Source organism: Malaclemys terrapin, chromosome 18 (assembly GCF_027887155.1).
Source record: "Malaclemys terrapin pileata isolate rMalTer1 chromosome 18, rMalTer1.hap1, whole genome shotgun sequence".
In the NCBI taxonomy this organism is placed as follows: Eukaryota; Metazoa; Chordata; order Testudines; family Emydidae; genus Malaclemys; species Malaclemys terrapin.
The window spans coordinates 1,375,166-1,394,062 of record NC_071522.1 but is presented as its reverse complement, the minus strand read 5'-3'; the positions used below and the strand labels follow the sequence as shown (position 1 = coordinate 1,394,062).

At 47.6% G+C, this 18,897-nt stretch overlaps 1 protein-coding gene across 2 annotated transcripts; it reads left to right on the top strand.

Annotated features, from left to right (window-relative positions):
* The first annotated feature begins 11,504 nt into the window (after nucleotides 1-11,504).
* On the top strand, nucleotides 11,505-18,380 carry SLC46A1 (solute carrier family 46 member 1). 2 transcript variants are annotated; one of them, XM_054008371.1, is made up of 5 exons: nucleotides 11,505-12,289; nucleotides 12,582-13,458; nucleotides 13,873-13,956; nucleotides 15,061-15,217; nucleotides 16,116-18,380. In XM_054008371.1, exons 1-5 carry the CDS (start codon nucleotides 11,891-11,893, stop codon nucleotides 16,171-16,173), a joined length of 1,575 nt encoding a protein of 524 aa, XP_053864346.1. In that variant the 5' UTR covers nucleotides 11,505-11,890; the 3' UTR covers nucleotides 16,174-18,380. The 2 variants fall into 2 exon arrangements, with proteins under 2 accessions (XP_053864346.1, XP_053864347.1); XM_054008372.1 differs by having other exon boundaries at nucleotides 11,835-12,289; nucleotides 12,582-13,434.
* Nucleotides 18,381-18,897: the final 517 nt, after the last annotated feature.

Here is an 18,897-nt window from a genome sequence, read left to right as displayed (position 1 = left end):
GACAGACCAGGAACTTTCTAAGGGAAATCTTTCTGATGCTTGATAAATTCAGCAGAGAATTAACCCCTTGTGGCCCAACCAGTCTCACGTCACTACAAAGGGAAGGGTGGTCATGAGCACATTCAAATATCCTACTGCAAAACATATGTGCTCACTTTTCTGCTAGCAGTCAATCTGAATTGACAAAGACAGCTAACGTTCCTATCTTTCATAATAAAATGTTAGTCCCTGAATGGGAGAATCCTACAGAAGGTGAGAATCCTTCTACAGTCAGCTCAGAATTTTGTTTTAATAAAATACTTCAAATGATTAGGGAGCTTATCCATGTATGTAATACTCCAGCTGGAGTTCAGGAAAGTATGGCCTCTCCCTCAAACACTAAGGCAGCTGGGATTCCATCCAGGCTTTTTTGTGACAGCAAAAACTACCAGGGCAAAATTCAAATGACCAGAAGCCCTAACCCTATCAGAGATGGAATTCCAGCCCTAGCGCTCTGGGAGCAGGAGCACTAGGTCCTACAGACTCATAGACTTTAAGGTCAGAAGGGACCATTATGATCATCTGGTCTGACCCCCTGCATGCTGCAGGCCACAAAACCGTCCCTACTCTTCCCTTGACTCTGCTGATGAAGTCCCCAAATCCTGTGTTTTAGTGACTTCAATTGGCAGAGAACCCTCCTGCTAGAGATCCCTGCCCCATGCTGCGGAGGAAGGTGAAAAACCTCCAGGGCCTCAGCCAATCTACCCTGGAGGAAAATTCCTTCCCGACCCCAAATATGGCGATCAGTAAGACCCCGAGCATATAGGCAAGAGTCTCCAGCCTGACCCTTGTTAGCCATTATACTATTTACCTGCCATTGCTCAGTATTCCTCAGCTAAAATGTTTCACCATTAAACCATTCCCTCCATAAACTTATCTAACTTAATCTTAAAACCAGACAGGTCCCTCGCCCCCACCGTTTCCCTCGGAAGGCTGTTCCAATATTTCACCCCTCTGACGGTCAGAAACCTTCGTCCAATTTCAAGCCTAAACTTCCCCACGGCCAGTTTATATCCATTCGTTCTCGTGTCCACATTAGTACTAAGCTGGAATAATTCCTCTCCCTCCCTTGTATTTATCCCTCTGATATATTTAAAGAGAGCAATCATATCCCCCCTTAGCCTTCATTTTGTCAAACTAAACAACCCACCATCTCCATCAGGGCCGTTCTTGGCACGGCCACAATGCCCTGCAGTTGATGAGTGGGAGTGCAGAGGTCTGCAGGGAGCCCAGATCCCCCACATTGCAGTTTTGTGTGCTGTAAACAAGGCATGGGGCTACAGAGGGAGACTGCAGAGATCCCAGCCTTCTGACCTCAGACCCTAGGAAGAGAATTGGACTCCTTTTATGGTGTAATTATTGCATCAGGTAATTAAGCTGTAAAGTTTCTACAGTAATTAAACCACAAAATGAGCCCAATTTGCTGCTGGTGTAAACTAGCACAGTTCCACTTACTTTTAGAGTCACACCAGCTTACACCAGCGGAGTATGCTGCCCCTACTCTGGTCAGGTGATGTCACCTCACAAGAACCCAGATCTGAACTCCTCACTCACGCAGAACCTCCCCCTGAGCGGTTGGCCTGGAATTAGACGTTCAGGATTGGGGCTAAATTCACAAAAAAGGAGATGCACTAGGAGCTTTTCTACACAATGCCTTAGTCTGCACTGGCTGGGACGTACATTCCAATGTGCACATTAACCCAGCACTGTTTGAAATGGGAGTATATTAATGTGCACTAGGGAACTTCAGCAGGGACCACACAGGCCAGTTAGGGCACAACGCGCTAGCATGCACTAGAATTAACAGCCCAGCTAGTGCGGACTAAGGCCTTGTATAGACAGACTTCACATTGATCTCAGTAAGAAATGGATGGAACTGTTGATAGCAAGCTGGTCCCTACTATGGTATCACCAACAGTGGAAGAAGATGATGCCATCAGGGAGCCCTTTAGGAACAATATTACTGAGACTAACATGTCTACGTTATAACGTTCAATCATGTCTGAAGAAGGTTGTCAAGACTTGAGTTATCTGGCACGGTGCTGGCCAGGAGAGGCTCATCAGCACACACCACGACAAATCATGGCCAGCAACTTGTCCCTAAGTTGATTCTTCACAATCACATTCAAAGGAAACACAATAATATTACTTAATGTAGACAAGTCCTTACGCAAAACAGATTCAGGGAAACTTGGAGTCCTTGTGAAGCCGTTCATTTAAACCCCACAGCTTCCAGGTGCCGGATTCAGTGTGCAGTCTTCTTCAAATGTCTTTGCCACCGCTGCAAGAATGCTTCAGAAAGCCCACATGACTGGCAACAGTTCATACAGAATATAAATGTGGTCAGTGCTCTGTGTAAATCACAAGGCTGGCGTGTCTGGGATCTTAAAAGACTTCAGTCTCAGATTCTTTCCACCTCACTGTGGACACTTGCTCTCTAATGGCATTTTGGGGTCTATCAAGTTGAAATGTTGACTGTCTCTGAAAACGATGCTAACAGAGGAAAGCTTTTCTATTTGTTCACAATATATAATTGATGAAACACAGTGACACAGAAATGTGGCCAAAAGCAGATGTGTCTTCCTTAAAAAGCCAGCTCAAGATAGTGGATATTGAGGTCCATGCCACAAAAGCAACATCTGAAATGGAGGACCAATTTGAGTTCCTGATTCCAGAAAGCACCCCTATTTGGGACAGCACTGAAGCACATGCCAAAATTTAAGAATGTGCTTAAGTCCCACTGAACATGCTTCAGTACTGTCCTGAATAGGGATAGACATAAGCACAGACTTTCCTAAAGTAAGGCCTGAAGCATTAGTACAGTTCTGGCACCAGCAAAACAGCTACAAATAATGTCATGAAACCCAAAATCCAATGTGCAAAGACACTGAGGAAAATCAAACACAAGAACCTCACTGCCTTCAGAGGGACTCCCGCAACTCAGATTCTGAAAAGGATAAGTGCCATTGTTGTACTTATTGTGCAGAAAACCCTGTGTCAACTTTTGTTTTCTTGGGTGATGAGGTTAAGAGGGACCCAAAGGAACATTTCATACTTTAAAATGATGCTAGAGTAATCTCTTGTAATGTCAGAGCACGCAACAGGAATTCTTGGTGGAATACACAATAAACAGACGTAACACAGGTAAAGGCTCTTTGCATTGATTTCATTGTTCCTCTTGTGTGTGTATATAGTGACATAAATATCCATTTCAATTTATCTGTTTTATAAAGTACCTGCAAATAGATATTGTCTGCAGTAATGTAAATTTCCTTCCAGGGTATATGCCTGGTTGCTTTACTGAGCTCAATAACGGACACATGATTACAGCTTTGTATAACATTCCTTAGCAATTAATCTTAACTTGTAACTACAGTAAAGTAAAGGTGGACTATACAATGCGCAGCAGGCCAAGGAGAGAAACAAGCTCTAGAAATCAGTCATTGATTCATGAACTTGCACTTGAAGTGTAACACAGCTGCAGGAGCCCTGTCTTAATGACTGCATATCTTGTAATCACCACTCATGGACACTGTCTGGGATACAGAGTGGGACACACAACTACATGAATCCAAGATTTCAGCAAGATTGTAGAAAAAATTGTATAATATTCACTTCCATTGTTTGAGAATCAGTGTCTGACAATGTGTCTGACGCATGACTGGCAACAGTTCATACAGGATATGAATGCGTCTGACGTCAGCATGCGTCTGACGAAGTGGGTATTCACCCACAAAAGCTTATGTCCAATACGTCTGTTAGTCTATAAGGTGCCACAGGACTCTTTGTCACTTTTTACAGATCCAGACTAACACGGCTACCCCTCTGATAAGTGTCTGACAATGTAATTAAAGACTATATCATAATGCATGTGAACAGAATTAATCTTCACTTTGGTGCTTAATCAAGCAACCTAACATTCTTTAATCTAGTGATTTTCTCCAAATAGTATCCTATGCACATCTGCCTTGATATTAATGTTGTGTTTCTATAGTAATATTGCCAACATTTGTTTTATTGGAAAGTATTTTGTGTCTGGAGGAATTATGAGTTTTGGGAGTTTTCAACAGAAATTAGCAGGCCCATTAAACTCACCGATTACATAAGAACATAAGAACGGCCGTACTGGGTCAGACCAAAGGTCCATCCAGCCTAGTATCCGTCTACCGACAGTGGCCAATGCCAGGTGCCCCAGAGGGAGCGAACCTAACAACAGGTAATGATCAAGTGATCTCTCGCCTGCCATCCATCTCCACTCTCTGACAAACAGAGGCTAGGGACACCATTCCTTACCCATCCTGGCTAATAATGGTCTTAACCTCCATGAATTTATTCAGTTCTCTTTTAAACCCTGTTATAGTTCTAGCCTTCACAACCTCCTCAGGCAAGGAGTTCCACAGGTTGACTGTGCACTGTGTGAAGAAGAACTTCCTTTTATTTGTTTTAAACCTGCTGCCCATTAATTTCATTTGGTGGCCCCTAGTTCTTATATTATGGGAACAAGTAAATAACTTTTCCTTATTCACTTTCTCCACACCACTCATGATTTTATATACCTCTATCATATCCCCCCTTAGTCTCCTCTTTTCCAAGCTGAAAAGACCTAGCCTCTTTAATCTCTCCTCATATGGGACCCATTCCAAACCCCTAATCATTTTAGTTGCCCTTTTCTGAACTTTTTCTAATGCCAGTATATCTTTTTTGAGATGAGGGGACCACATCTGTACGCAGTATTCAAGAGGTGGGCATATCATGGGTTTATATAAGGGCAATAAGATATTCCCCATCTTATTCTCTATCCCTTTTTAATGATTCCTAACATCCTGTTTGCTTTTATGACTGCCGCCAAACACTGTGTGGACGTCTTCAGAGAACTATCCATGATGACTCCAAGATCTCTTTCCTGATTCATTGTAGCTAAATTAGCCCCCATCACATTGTATGTATAGTTGGGGTTATTTTTTCCAATGTGCATTACTTTACATTTTTCCACATTAAATTTCATTTGCCATTTTGTTGCCCAATCACTTAGTTTTGTTAGATCTTTTTTAAGTTCTTCACAGTCTGCTTTGGTCTTAACTATCTTGAGCAGTTTAGTATTGTCTGCACATTTTGCCACCTCACTGTTTACCCCTTTCTCCAGATCATTTATGAATAAGTTGAATAGGATTGGTCCTAGGACTGACCCTCGGGGAACACCACTAGTTACCCCTCTCCATTCTGAGAATTTACCATTTATTCCTACCCTTTGTTCCCTGTCTTTTAACCAGTTCTCAATCCATGAAAGGATCTTCCCTCTTGTCCCATGACAACTTAATTTACATAAGAGCCTTTGGTGAGGGACCTTGTCAAAGGCTTTCTGGAAATCTAAGTACACTATGTCCATTGGATTCCCCTTGTCCACATGTTTGTTGACCCCTTCAAAGAACTCTAATAGATTACTAAGACATGATTTCCCTTTACAGAAACTATGTTGACTTTTGCCCAAGTTATGTTCTTCTATGTGTCTGACAATTTTATTCTTTACTATTGTTTCAGCTAATTTGCCCGGTACTGAGGTTAGACTTACCGGTCTGTAATTGCTGGGATCACCTCTAGAGCCCTTTTTAAATATTGGCGTTCTTCCAGTTATCTTCCAGTCATTGGGTACAGAAGCCAATTTAAAGGACAGGTTACAAACCATAGTTGTTAGTTCCGCAATTTCACATTTGAGTTCTTTCAGTTTCTTTGAGTTCTAGCATTACTTCTTAAAAATGTCACTCTTGTGAACTAATCTCATAGTTTTTCAGAAGCCCAAAAGGGAAGGTGGGTTTTTAATCTTGCCTTTTTTTTCACTCAGTCACTGGAGAGAAAATGATCATGTCACTGCAGGACGGTCTCATGGTTGAATCAGGGCACTGGTAGTCAGGATACCTCAGTTTTGTTCTAAGCTCTTGGAGGCAATGCAGCATCCTGGTAATATGAGGAGTACGAGACAGGAGGCTGAATTAATTAATAATATTTGTATAAAGCTCTAAGATCCTCAGATGGCAGATGTTAAATAACTACATTTCCCAGCACAGTTACAATCTCATTGTGCAATTTACAAGCCCAATGTGTGAATGCTCTGAAAGAATCAGTGACCTACTACTGTTATGAGATTACTTTCCAGACAGAGTGAAAGTAAGCCACTACGGTCCAGTACGGCGTACTGGCAAGAGCCAGTACGCCGTGCCGGACTGCACCGGCTTCCGCAGCGGAGATTTCAAGGGCCCGGTGCTCTGGCCTCTGCAGGGAGCCCTGAGCCCTTTAAATCACTCCCCGCCCCCCCGGGTAGCGGGTGCCGGGCTGGGGCTGGAATTTAAAGGGCCCAGAGCTCCGCGGCGGCCAGAGCCCCGGGCCCTTTAATTTGCCCCTGAGCCCCGGGGGCTCCCAGCCACCTCTGCAGCTGGGAGCCCTGGGGTGATTTAAAGGCCCTGGGGCTCCCAGCCACAGCCGGTGCCCCAGGGCCTTTAAATCCTGAGCGGCCCCGCCTCTTCTGGTTGAGGCCACGCCTCTTCCGGGTGAGGCAATGCCCCCGCTCAGGACTCTGGCCCTACTAGTAAGTCCTGTAAGTTACTTTCACCCCTGTTTCCAGACCCTGTAATCAGTCATTTGTCATTTTTTTTCAAAACTTCAATTGCCCAAAGAAATATGGTGGCTGTTGATGTAATATAGACGGGGCCTACTTCACTTACATTATAAAAACAGCCTGATTTCATAACCAGGATGGAAGATGCAGAAAGCACAAGTGCAGTGGAGAGGAAGTTCTAAGGACAAGAAGAAATTAATTTCAATTCAGTGTAAGTCCGTGTATAGCAACAGCCATAAATAAGGGGCAAGCAGCTGATAAATACAGAGGGACATTGTTACCACACAAACAGTTCATAATGGAAACAGGATTTTTTAAAAAATCTCGTACCTCCCTTTACGTAACAGTTGATAGCAATTAAAGTGAATAAGAATGTTCTGATCATGGAACTGCAACCAAATCTGCATTTAGGAAAATACAGGGCCAGAGTCTTTGCTCAGGCCAAGCCGTGCTCAGTGTAGGCTCAAGAGTGGGTATGCAAATAGAGGCAGCTTTAAACTGCAGCTGACCCCATCCCTGCCTTAATTTAGACCAACCTGCCCTCTGCCCGTGGCTCCAAGGGACTCCTGGATCAGCCAATGGCCAGGCGCAGAGGGTGGCATAAGAACTGTCATAGTGGCTCACCACCACCAAAGGATCCCTCAACAAAGAATCCTCCTAGGGCAGTTACAATGGGCTGATGGACGCTTTGAGCTCCCAGAACTGCAGAAAAGCGAGTCAGATTGCTCCCTTGATTCAGACTCAGTGTGTGCAAGAGGAACACCCCATTGTGTTAAACAATCAATAGTCCCGAGTTTTAACATCTCCATCTTCCTAGGAGGGGCTTTAGACTGAACTATCATCCGTACACTTCAGCATCTTCTTACCCTGAAGTATTGTACAGCAGTGGTTCTCAACCAGGGGTCCTGAGCCTCCTGGAGGGGGGGGGGGGGGCACAAGCAGGTTGCAGGGGATCCACCAAGCAGGACCAGTGTTAAACTCGCTGGGGCCCAGGGCAGACAGCTGAAGTCCCACTGCATGGGGCTGAAACCCGGGGCCCTGAACAACTTAGCTTCACGGTGCCCCCTGTGCCACGGGGCCCTGGGCACCAGCCCTGCTTGCTACCCCTTAATGCCAGCCCTGGCTTTTATATGCAGAAAACCAGTTATTGTGGCACAGGTGGGCTGTGGAGTTTTTATAGCATGTTTGGGGGGCCTCAGAAAGAAAAAGGTTGCGAACCCTTTGTACAGTATCTGAGTGCATTGGTGGTGGGGAAGAGGGGCACTTTATTATTTTTTTTAATGTATTATAAACCAAGAGACTAGTCAATGGCAAAGTAATTTTTCTTCATTATAGTACTTTATGCTTTTATTTCCAAAATTTGAAATCAGACTCCAAAAGGGAGTTTTATTGCCAGCTCTCTGTGGCTAGTGGGAAGTCAGCCCTCAGCTACAGGCCTGTCTCTGGGACAGAAATGACAGTGCAAAAAGACCTCAGCTTACAAATTATTTTTCTTCCTCCATAGCCACACATCCCTGGAAGCTCCATTTCCACTCCTCATTTCCACCAAAGCTCCCACAATTCTTCCGGCTGAGACAAGGTGCCGTACATGGGTGTCTGCCTGCTGAGAGGTGAGTTAGTGGTGCCATTTGGCAGTAGTGGAATTAGGGGTCCTGCAGCTCTCTCCATCCAGAGCTTGTGGTTAGTGGGTAAAAGCTGCATATGCTTCCTGGGGAAAGCAACAGCAGGGGTAGACACACAAACATTATTCTCCCTCAAAAGAAGATAACCTACTATTTCTGTGTCGCAGCTGGGGGCTCAGGATAGACTCTGCCTGGCCTTGCATTCCTCTCCATTCTAGTTGCTGAAACTATAAAAATACTGTAGCAAACGTGGACAAGAATTGTAAATATCAGGCTCTTTTGGAAGATGAACATCTCCAGCAATAATGTCATCCACCTGAAGTGAAGGACAAAAGGGGCTTGCCCTAGCTCTAGTCTAGGGCCTGGGTGTTTTGACCTGTAGTTGAGGGGATTAGCATTCAGCAGCACCAATGAGACCCCATGCGGGGTGGGAAGGAATACAGTGGGCCAGATTCTCAGCTGGTGTAAATTGGCATATATTCATTGACTTGAGTGGAGCAACAACAGTTTACACCAGCTGAGGATCTGGCCCAGTTACATAAACTAGAGAGCAAAACAGGTCACAATAATAAGCAACAGAGGGTCCTGTGGCACCTTTGAGACTAACAGAAGTACTGGGAGCATAAGCTTTCGTGGGTAAGAACCTCACTTCTTCAGATGCAAGGTCACAATAATGTTAATCTAAAGGCCAGAGTCTGAAATGTCAGATGATCGCAAAGGACCCAGCAAAATGCTCTTCTGAGAGGGACAGAGGGCCTAAAAACCAGCTTGCCTTCCTCCTGCATTGTGAATTGCTGTGCAGACTCATGAGGAGAGGTTACCTTGGGGTAACCATTCCAGCAAACTTATATGTGCACTATGCAAGAGTCTGCACACAGACAGTACATTGCTTTGAGTTGAGCTTTCCTCAGCTTTCAAGGACCCAGCATTTTTTACTTTCCTGAAATACAGCATTCTCCAGGTAAACGGGTTTAAATATCTTCCGATACAGCCAGGCTGGAGGGAAGATGAATGTTATTTAAATATCCTCAAATATGAAAGTAACTCAGCCAAAAATGGCTACAAGTTAAAGTTGCTAAGTTATTTTCAGCCTTTAAAAATAATTTCACGTATTATGTAGGCCTGGCTTGTGGGCCTAACTTGCTTCATTTCTTAGTAGGCATAACTGGGAAGGTGAATGGAAGGTTAAGTTGTAAATAGGGCTTGACAAACAGTGTGCTGGAGTCCAGGATTTCGGTGCTAGCTAGACAAGAAGCAACGGTTTGATGCTAGGGACTATGGACGAGATAAACCTGGAATATAAAGATCAGGGTCCACATGAGCAGCATATGGACAGAGCTCACTGTATGGGATTGGCTCCTGCAAAGTAACCAATCCAATCCAAAAATGTGTGGTGTCATGTCCAGCAAATGCAATGTAACATAGAAATGTATGTAAAGGAAGAGGTTATCTTTGTAACTTTGGATGTGTGGAATGCCCTATACCCACCCCCTATGCTTGAGTCTGATCAACTCAGCGTAGCTTTGCTATATGCCAAATAAGGAACCTGAGTGACAAAATCCAGAGTCTGAATGTTTTGGAATGACGTGTTCTCCCAGTACTAGACAAGGTGTTTGGGATACGCCAAATGGAAAAGGTCTCAGAGGAAATCCCAACATATTATATTTTAATTGAAATTATTCCTGAATAACCTTAACAACAATCTGACTTTCCAGACTTTTGTTCAATTATTAACTATAACTTTATTTTACAACTGTTCTTTGAGAAGGGAGAAAACCTTACGGGGAAAATATTTTAATAAATTGTCAGTTTATCTTAAATGTATTCATCAATCACTAATGTGAATGTGGTTGAATGCTATCAAGTATCAGAGGGGTAGCCGTGTTAGTCTGGATCTGTAAAAAGCGACAAAGAGGCCTGTGGCACCTTATAGACTAACAGACGTATTGGACATAAGCTGTCGTGGGTGAATACCCACTTCGTCAGACATATTCACCCATGAAAGCTTATGCTCCAATACGTCTGTTAGTCTCTAAGGTGCCACAGGACTCTTTGTCGTTGAATGCTATGTTATAAGTAAGTAGTGACACAACAGTAAGTTCAGTGATTCTGTTTATAAGAAATAGAAAAATGTGAATGCTTAAAGTTCCATCTCCTTAGCTTTGCAACATAAATTATTTTTGCCACCAAGAAGTACATGAAGTACAGCAAGTCTTCATAAGCAAACACAGTTATATCATTTGTGGTAAAATTGCTGAAACAGATTTTTTTTATTGTCATGGTCATTAACCTGATAGCTAGCCTGTAACAAACACATTCATTGTAAAACATTTCATCACCAGCTTGTTGAAGATTAATCATTTAATCATAAACCTGGCCAAGATAAAAATTTAACTTTTTCATCACTAAAACATGCAAATTCACTTCTTGTTGATTCATGAACTCATTCAAGATTAATTAGTTCATCACCAGACAGGGCCCAGTCCCGCAAATGGTCAGAAACACACTGAAGTCACTTGGATTTCTTGTGTTGATCACTAGTTTAGGCCCTCAATTTGTAAGAAAACCTATAACAGGCTTTTGTTTTTTATTTTGAATGCGTGTTCTTCAAAACTAGTTTATGAACTAATAGGAAGGAGAAAATACAGAGGAAGTTTCATGGCATAAGTTTAAGTATTTGTTGCCCAAAAAAGACACAGTGCCAACTCCAACATGTGTAATGTCATGTAAATTAGGCCCTGATCCTCAGAACACTTGTACATGTTCTTACCTTTCTTACCAGGAACAGTTCCTTGATTTGATGGCCTTAAACATTCCCCTTCCCCCTCAGATTCCAAAATCAGAGGGGCCCAGATCCCCAAAGATATTTAGGCCCTAACTTCTACTGGAATACCTTTATGGGTCTGGACCTGGGTGTTTCTCTCTTAGGTGCTTTTGAATTTTCACCCTTGCTCTGCAGGCTCTACCCCTATGGAACTGGAATCGTGCCTTGACTGGAAGAGCTCACAGCAGGCTGCTGGCTGCCATATCAGATAATAGGAGCTGAGTGCAATTTATTCTTTACAACTCCTCCCTCCCCCCATTTTAAAAACAGCCTTTTTCGAAACTCAAGACTTCTGCAAAGCTTTTGTTTTCAGCAAAACTTGTGTGTTCCTTTGTCAAAACCAGAAATGCTGACATCTATTTCCCCCCCCCCCCCCTTCTCCTGCCACTGAATTCAACAGAATGAATGTCTAAGGTTTAGGGGGGTGTTAGTTTCACTTTCCCTTTTTTCCCCTTTGGCTACTTGGAAACTTTTCCAAAGCTGAGGGAGGTTTGAGCAGGTGAAGAGCAGTAAAGGGGAAAAACTGGAGGAAATGACCCCTGGCCCCCATTCATTGAACTGCCCTCGCTCCCAGGAGGGTGGGGAGGGGAGAAGGAGACGAAGGGAATTAACTCAAGTGGAAGCTGTGCTCCCAGATCCCGTGGACACGGAGCGGAAGGGCAGAGCCGAGGGGCCGGGGTTAAATGGAGACGGGCAAGGGCAGAGCCTGGGCACGGGGGTTCATTGCGGGGAAGGGCTAAGCGCATCGCCCGGGGATCTGTGTCCCCAGCCCGCGGGGCAGCCCCGCGCTCTCCCATGGATGCTCTCAGCGGAGGCGGCCCCGGCCGCCGGGCATGGGGGCCCTGGCGGGGAGGCGTCTGGCCGCCCTGGCCCCGGTCCTCTGCCGTCCCCTCCGGGCGGAGCCTGCCTCTCCTCCGCCTCCTGCCTCTGCGGGCGGCGCGCCGCGCTCCGCCGGCCCCCGCTATGGCCGACAGCCCGGGCCCCGCTGGCGGGGGGCGGCCGCGCTGCCCCCGGGCCGCCCCCACGGTGGAGCCGGTTCTCTTCCTGGGCACCGTGGCGCTGGGCCTGCAGGCCCCGCTCTGCACCCAGTACCTGTGGGAGCGGCTCGGGGCCGAGCTCGGCTACAACGGCTCCGCGGCCAGCGGCTCGCCCGGCTGCGGCAACGCGAGCGGCGCGGGGGACCCTCGGCAGCAGGTGGGCGAGGCGGGCCGGGCCGGGCCGGGCCGGGGGGTGGGTGCCCGGGAGCGGGCGGGCCCCAGAGGTGCTGGAACTAGGGGCGCTGGTTTGACGTGGCTGCCCCCCCACCCCCTGTGCCCAGCCAGGCACAGCTGGGAGGAGCTGGGCCATATTTTCGCACCTCCCTGCAAGAGGCGGTGTCTGCAGGCCAGGGTCAGACCCCAAGGCGATGGGTGCCAACATAGACCGTGATGGACAGATATTGTGCCATCCGGGGCCTCACCTACTTGTGTCTGTCCTTCTGTCTCAGGAAGTGGAGACCCTGGCTTCCCATTGGAACCTCTACATCAACCTGGCAGGCTTCTTTGTGGGTCTCTTCTCGGTGACTCTCTTTGGGCCATGGAGTGACAGCGTGGGTCGGCGTCCAGCGCTCATCCTGCCCGCCGTGGGCATGGCCTTGCAGGCTGCCATCTATCTTCTTGTCATGTACCTGAGGCTACATGTTGGCTACTTCCTGCTTGGGCGCATCCTGTGCGGCCTCATGGGGGACTACAACCTCATCCTGGCCAGCTGCTTTGCCTACGTGGCTGACATCAGCGACCAGCGTTCCCGTACGTTCCGCGTCGCCATCCTGGAGGCGTGCCTGGGTGTGGCAGGCATGCTGGCCAGCATCATCGGAGGGCAGTGGCGCAAAGCTCAGGGCTACATCAATCCCTTCTGGCTTGTGTTTGCTGTCAGTCTTGCCACTGCCCTCTATGTTGCTCTTTGTCTCCAGGAATCGGTGAAGGAGAGGAAACCGGCCAAGCTGTTCACCCTCAGTCACTATATGTCTGTGTACAAGCTGTATGCAGCCCCAGGGTACCAGAGATCCAGGCAGAAGCTCGCTCTCTACTCTCTGACGTTCTTTCTCATTGTCACCATCCACTTTGGAGCCAGGGACGTCTTTGTCCTATACGAACTCAGCTCCCCACTCTGCTGGGGCTCTGATCTGATTGGCTATGGCTCAGCGGCTAGTTACCTGACGTATCTGAGCAGCCTGGCAGGGCTGCGGGCACTGCAGCTGTGCCTTGAAGACACCTGGGTAGCGGAGTTAGGATTGCTCTCCAACATCTCGGGGCTGGTTGTGATTTCACTTGCTTCTACAACACCACTGATGTTCACAGGTGATGCTGAATCCCAAAATCCAGGTAGCTTAAAAATTGCCAGAGGAGTGAGGAGAGGATGGCAGCCTCTTGGAAAGACAGAAAGGCAGAGTAGACGTCCCCAGAGTATCCACATACCAAAATTGCTGAGATCACCAGCCTGTCACACCTTGTATTTACTGTCACCACCACGTGGTGGTTCTGCAGCTAGAGGGAGTCACTACAGACAGTTGTAGACCAACCAGAAGCCACACAAACCAGGTATCTTAAGCTATCCTCAAAGGGGCCGGCCATAGAAGGAGGCGGGCTGAAGGGCACGCATGGGCTAATGGGCAGGAGGATGGCAGTCTCCCTGGCAGCTACAGGTGCTTTATTTGTGGGGTTGGTTTTGTTTTAAGCTAGCAATGTTATTCCACAGATAAGAAAACCTCCTGGGTGTGTCTTATTTCTCACTCACAGGTTATGGCATCCTGTTTCTTTCAATGGCAGCCACTCCAGTGATCCGGGCAAAGCTGTCCAAACTGGTGGATGAGAAAGATCAGGGTAAGTGATCAACCAATGTAACCCACAGCAGGCCCTGAAACATTCAACCTAGTGATGTCTGCGCAACACATTAAAAACCAAACAACCCAAGGAGTGTGTCTCAGCCTCTCCCGGCAGGAGGCACCAAAAGGACCAGGTCAGGGAATCTCTGCATTCTTCTGACCCCTCCCCCCCGGCACATGCACACATCCCCAGGCCCTGCGCAGGACAGGCATTGTGGGCAGTTTTTCTAGGCAATACAGTGAACCTACTTGGGCCTAGAATGTGCAGAGGAAGATGTAGTCAAAGTGAAAAGCATCACATTAAAGTTTGGGGCTGGGTCACTGATGACCTCCCCCTGGTCTCAAAACCTTTCACAGGAACAGGAGTTAGACTGGGTTGAAAAATAAACTCTGGAAACACTAGTAACCCCCGGTATGGCTTTGGCCTGTGTGAGCTGGCAACAACTGGAAGAACTCAGCACTACTAAAGGATGTGACCACAGGATGTAGGGTTACCCTTCTCCATAACACTGGGGAGAGCCGGGCCTCTTTGCCTCCTGTACATGGACCTGGCTGGAAATGCCACTGCAGAGTCAGGAGAGGGGAGGAGGGGCTTAGTGCAGTCACTTGCAGCCCAGAAATGGCTTCCCAGGGATTAAATGAAAGTCCTGGTTCCTCCAAGCAGCTAACGTGGGCCCCTCTTAGAATGAAGCTAGTGTAAATTGGATTCCAAGGTTATAAAATGAAACCTGCAGTATCTCTGCTGTGTTTAATATTTATTGAATGATAAAATGTCCTGGGCACTTACATTGAACTAGTTTCTGCCTCATGGGATTTACAGTCCGTCTGATGCAGCATCCAAATTCAGCACTTGGTGAGTGCAACTCATGGAGGGCCGTGGAGTTATCCTACTCACACTCGGGCTGAACTTGGCCCATCATGCCTGTCTCTGCTCTCAGCCCTTGGCACCTGCACTGCAGAGAAAAAGGGCCACCTCCTGATCGGAGTGAAAATATTTTACTAAGATCCAGATTGAAATGCACCTAGATGGTCAGGTGTGTTCAGTCTAAGGGGGCCAAAAGAGGAGCCTCATTGCTAAGCTCTGACCTTGGTGTCCTTCCAGGTGCTCTTTTTGCCTCTGTTGCCTGCGTGGAAGGTCTCTGCTCACTTGTGGCCACAGGAGTGTTCAACTCTCTCTACCCTGCAAGCCTGCACTTCATGAAGGGATTCCCCTTTCTCTTTGGGGCAATCATTCTGCTCGTTCCAGCTGCTCTTATTGGGTAACTCAGATCCTGGTCTTATAAGTCAGTCTAAAAGCCTTTGTATGTGGCTCTGTAGTGGTTGGTGGTGTCCCTTGCAGGACACTGGCTTGTGAGAGGCCTTTACAAGGCTTGTTCTAAATGCTGCTAATTGGAAGAAGTTTGGTGCCACAGGAGGCAGATGTCCAAGTATCTCAACTGGGGAAACCTCTGCCAAGTTCTCTCTTGGCTCACAAGTAAATTGATTTCAGTGGGATTCTTCCTACTCACTATGTGTCCACATTGCAGCCCCCCCCTACACACACACCCTGCACTCCATGTGAGTGTGGATGGTAGGGGGCGGAAGCGGCTCAGAACGGAGTTGCATTTCAAGCGCTGAATGTGGGGCCTGGGAGTGGAACGGCAGGGGCTGTGCCAGCTCAGGATTGAGGCACATTGTCCCAGCTACATATGCAATGCTCACGTGGCGCCTGCCTGCACTGCGCTGGCTCTAGCCACTAGCTGTCATTCCATTCAAACATGATTGTTTATTTTTCTTGCTTTATATCTTCCTGAGCCCTGTGCTGCCCCAGAGGTCAGCACCAATCCACAGAGCGCCGGCGGCGGTGCGAGGCGGGGAGCTGGGAGCTTTGGCGCAATATTGCTCTTTCACCCCTTCCTCCAGCAGCTGCTGTAGCGAAGAGCTTGGGCACCCTCAACAGCTTGTCTGCCTTCAATTGCCCCCCTAGTTAAAGCAAGAGAGTGAGGTTGCTTTTGACCTTGTCGGTGCTGGGAGGCCAGGGTGGGTTTACAGGAGAAGTGCGTTAATGGCTGGCCCTAGGGAGTTTTTCTGGCAGGGCCATTTCCTCTCTGTTCCCTTGAGATTTTAAAGCCCTTGCTTTGTGCAGGCAGAGCTCTGACGCTGTCCATTCTCTCTTAGGTGGATAGAAATCTCGGACACCACACCCGAATACGGTCACTTTACAGATGCTTCCTGATCCCCCACACAAGGCTAAGCACTGATTCACCAAAAGAAAATTATTTGTGTGGCTGAGCAAACCGGTCGGAAAGCTGCTGCTTATTCTGCTGGGACGATTTGACCAATGAGCGTGAGAGATCTCTAAGGTTCTTGCTTATTTAAAGTTCCAAGTAGCTGGAAATCATGGCTTTAATCAGCCAGTAAAAACACGATCCTGCCAGCAGGGCTAGCTCCTCATGGTCCTACTGGCTTGGCCTGTCGGGGAAAACACCAGTGAGTTTAAAAATAAAGGGGTAGAAAAAGCTGCTGTTGATGCCCATTTGCAGGTGACAGAGGAGTGAAAACTAACAGGGCATGCTGGCGGCCCAGGGGGGAATGTACGCTCCTGCTGAGGGGTTGTGAGTGATGCCAGGGAGCAACTTCCCCTCTGAACAGAGTGAGCTCTTCCCTGTTGAGTGGCCAATAAGCCATTAGTATGGAAAAAGAAACTCGAGACCAAATGCACCTCCCTCCAGGAAGAGATGGCCCCCGAAGGGCACAATGGAAGTAGAGGAAGCCCAGCACTGGCTGAATAGACTGTAGAGAGAGGGAGGCAGGCCCCTGGCCCCCATCTGCACCAGGGTAACAGACTTGTTTTGCACGTTACTGCTCAGGCCAGGCTCTTGTAGCAGTGCTGAGAGTGAGAAGCAAGTCTTCCCAGGAGTGTGTGAGCGTCTGGAGGGACATTCTCCCTTCCTGCCTGTCTAGCTGCAGAACCCATTCATGGGGCCCTTTGGAAGCACTAATGGCACTGCACACAAGTCCCGTGGAGCTCAGCTGTTCGCATCAGGTGCAGTGCAGTGTGTGCCGCTGAGCGGGGAAGAGCCAAGGCCCTTCCCCTAGTGCCCTTCAGCCCAGGATTTCAATGTTCTTTGCAAAGGTGGGCTGTGCAGGTTGGAACCTGAGGTAGACGGGTTAAAGCTAAACCTGTCCCATCATCCATAACTGTGGGCACCTAAGTTCAATAACTGTGGATTAAGTGACTTCCCAAGGCCACAGAGTAAGTGAATGGCAGAGCCAGGACCAGTCTCATCCCATCACTAGGCTGAGCTGGATGCGGGAGCAGGGCGGGGGGTGTATTTGCAGGGAGAAAATATATGTTCTGTGGGATGTACTCTTCTGTCAGCGAGCTGACTGCTGCTCCTCTTCCCAGAGGGTGACAGGTGCCATCATGTCTTCACGTTGTCACTCGCTCAGCTATCCCCTGCTGGGGTAGTACCACCTCTCCCCAGCCCATGGTGTTCAAAGCCTTCACAGCTGTTCTTCTAACAGCTGTTAAACTTGTTTCCTCTTGAATATATGATCTGTACAGTAACTAAGTGGCACTGCTGATAACAAACCCCTTATGCAAGGCTTCAAGGTGCTGCCGGTGCCGTTTTCTAATCAGATTTATGACAAGGACAAGATTGCTCATTCCCAGAATAGCAAGTCCCTAGTTCCTCTCGTGGCCCATAAAGGCTGGCCTTGGCAGCAGAGTTCTTTTATAGAATCATAAACGTTTAAGGGTGGAAGGGACCTTGAGCAGTTGTTTTCTAACTCATCCCCCTGTGCTGAGGCAGGACTAAGGAAACCTCGACCAGCTGGGGCAGGTGTCTGCTTATAAACACTTCTAGGGATGGGGATCCTACAGGGTAACACATTCCAATACTTAACTATCCTTACCATTAGAACGTTTTCCCTAATGTCCAACCTAAATCTCCCTGGCTGCAGATTAAGCCCATTACTTCTTGTCCTACATGGAGAACAATTGATCACCGTCCTCTTTATAACAGCCCTGAACACATTTGAAGACTGTCGTCTTTTCTCAAAACTAAACATACCCATTTTCTAAATGTTTCCTCATAGGTCAGGTTTTCTAAACCTTTTATCATTTGTGTTGCTATCCTGTGGACTCTCTCCAGTTTGTCCAGACTTCCTTCCCCGCTTATCTCTCTCCGTTATTCTCCTGCTTTTCTCTCTTGGGTTGAAGACTTTGGAGAGAAAAGCAGCAGCGAATAATTTGATGCCAGGTGAAGAATGAGCTCATCAAAGAGCCTGGAGCCATAAAGATTAGAGATGATCCCCTGAGACTTGCTAGCAGCAGCTACACACTGGGTTAACCTTTTCCTGGGCACTGGAGTGAAGCTCACAGCAGCTCTGTTTCTGTTACCTGCCTGTAAATATAATAGGCAGTGTTTGCCAAATCAGCCCAAGCTCTTGTTTCGCCTCTGCTGGAGTGGGGAGTGGGGAGAGAAGGAGCAGGCAGCAGGAAGGTGCGTGAGGGGAGAATGGGAGAAGCAGAGCCGTGGTCGGATGCTTTATGTCAATATAAAGCTCAGTGCTGGGGCTGCCTGTGCAACTCTGAGCTTAGGGCCAACGCTGACTTTCCCTACAAACGGGGCATGCCGGGAGTTCAGGGCTGTGGATGAATTTGTATCTGAATTCCTCAAGGTAGCATCAGGCCACTAAATCCTAGCTGGTCCCCTTGGGCCTGCAGGTCCGTTTTCCTGGCCAGGATCACCAGCTGGCAGTGTCTGTGCAGTTCGATTTCACTGGTCCCACCATGCTCGCTTTGTGTGTCAGTCACCCACTGTGTGTAAAGGAAGAATCCAATAGGATTTATGGAAGAACAACAGCTCTTTTTGTTGGCTCTCCTCCCAGATCCTCAAGCATGGGGCCAGTGCACGACCTACCACAGTGTGGCTGTGAGCAGCAGGTATGGGTG

Bases quoted from the DNA above. Each gene is read 5' to 3' on its own strand.
- SLC46A1 (XM_054008371.1), top strand. From the start codon at position 11,891: ATGGATGCTCTCAGCGGAGGCGGCCCCGGCCGCCGGGCATGGGGGCCC. The intron at 13,459-13,872 runs GTAGCTTAAAAA...TCTCACTCACAG, and splicing joins TGCTGAATCCCAAAATCCAG to GTTATGGCATCCTGTTTCTT. The intron at 13,957-15,060 runs GTAAGTGATCAA...GTGTCCTTCCAG, and splicing joins GGTGGATGAGAAAGATCAGG to GTGCTCTTTTTGCCTCTGTT.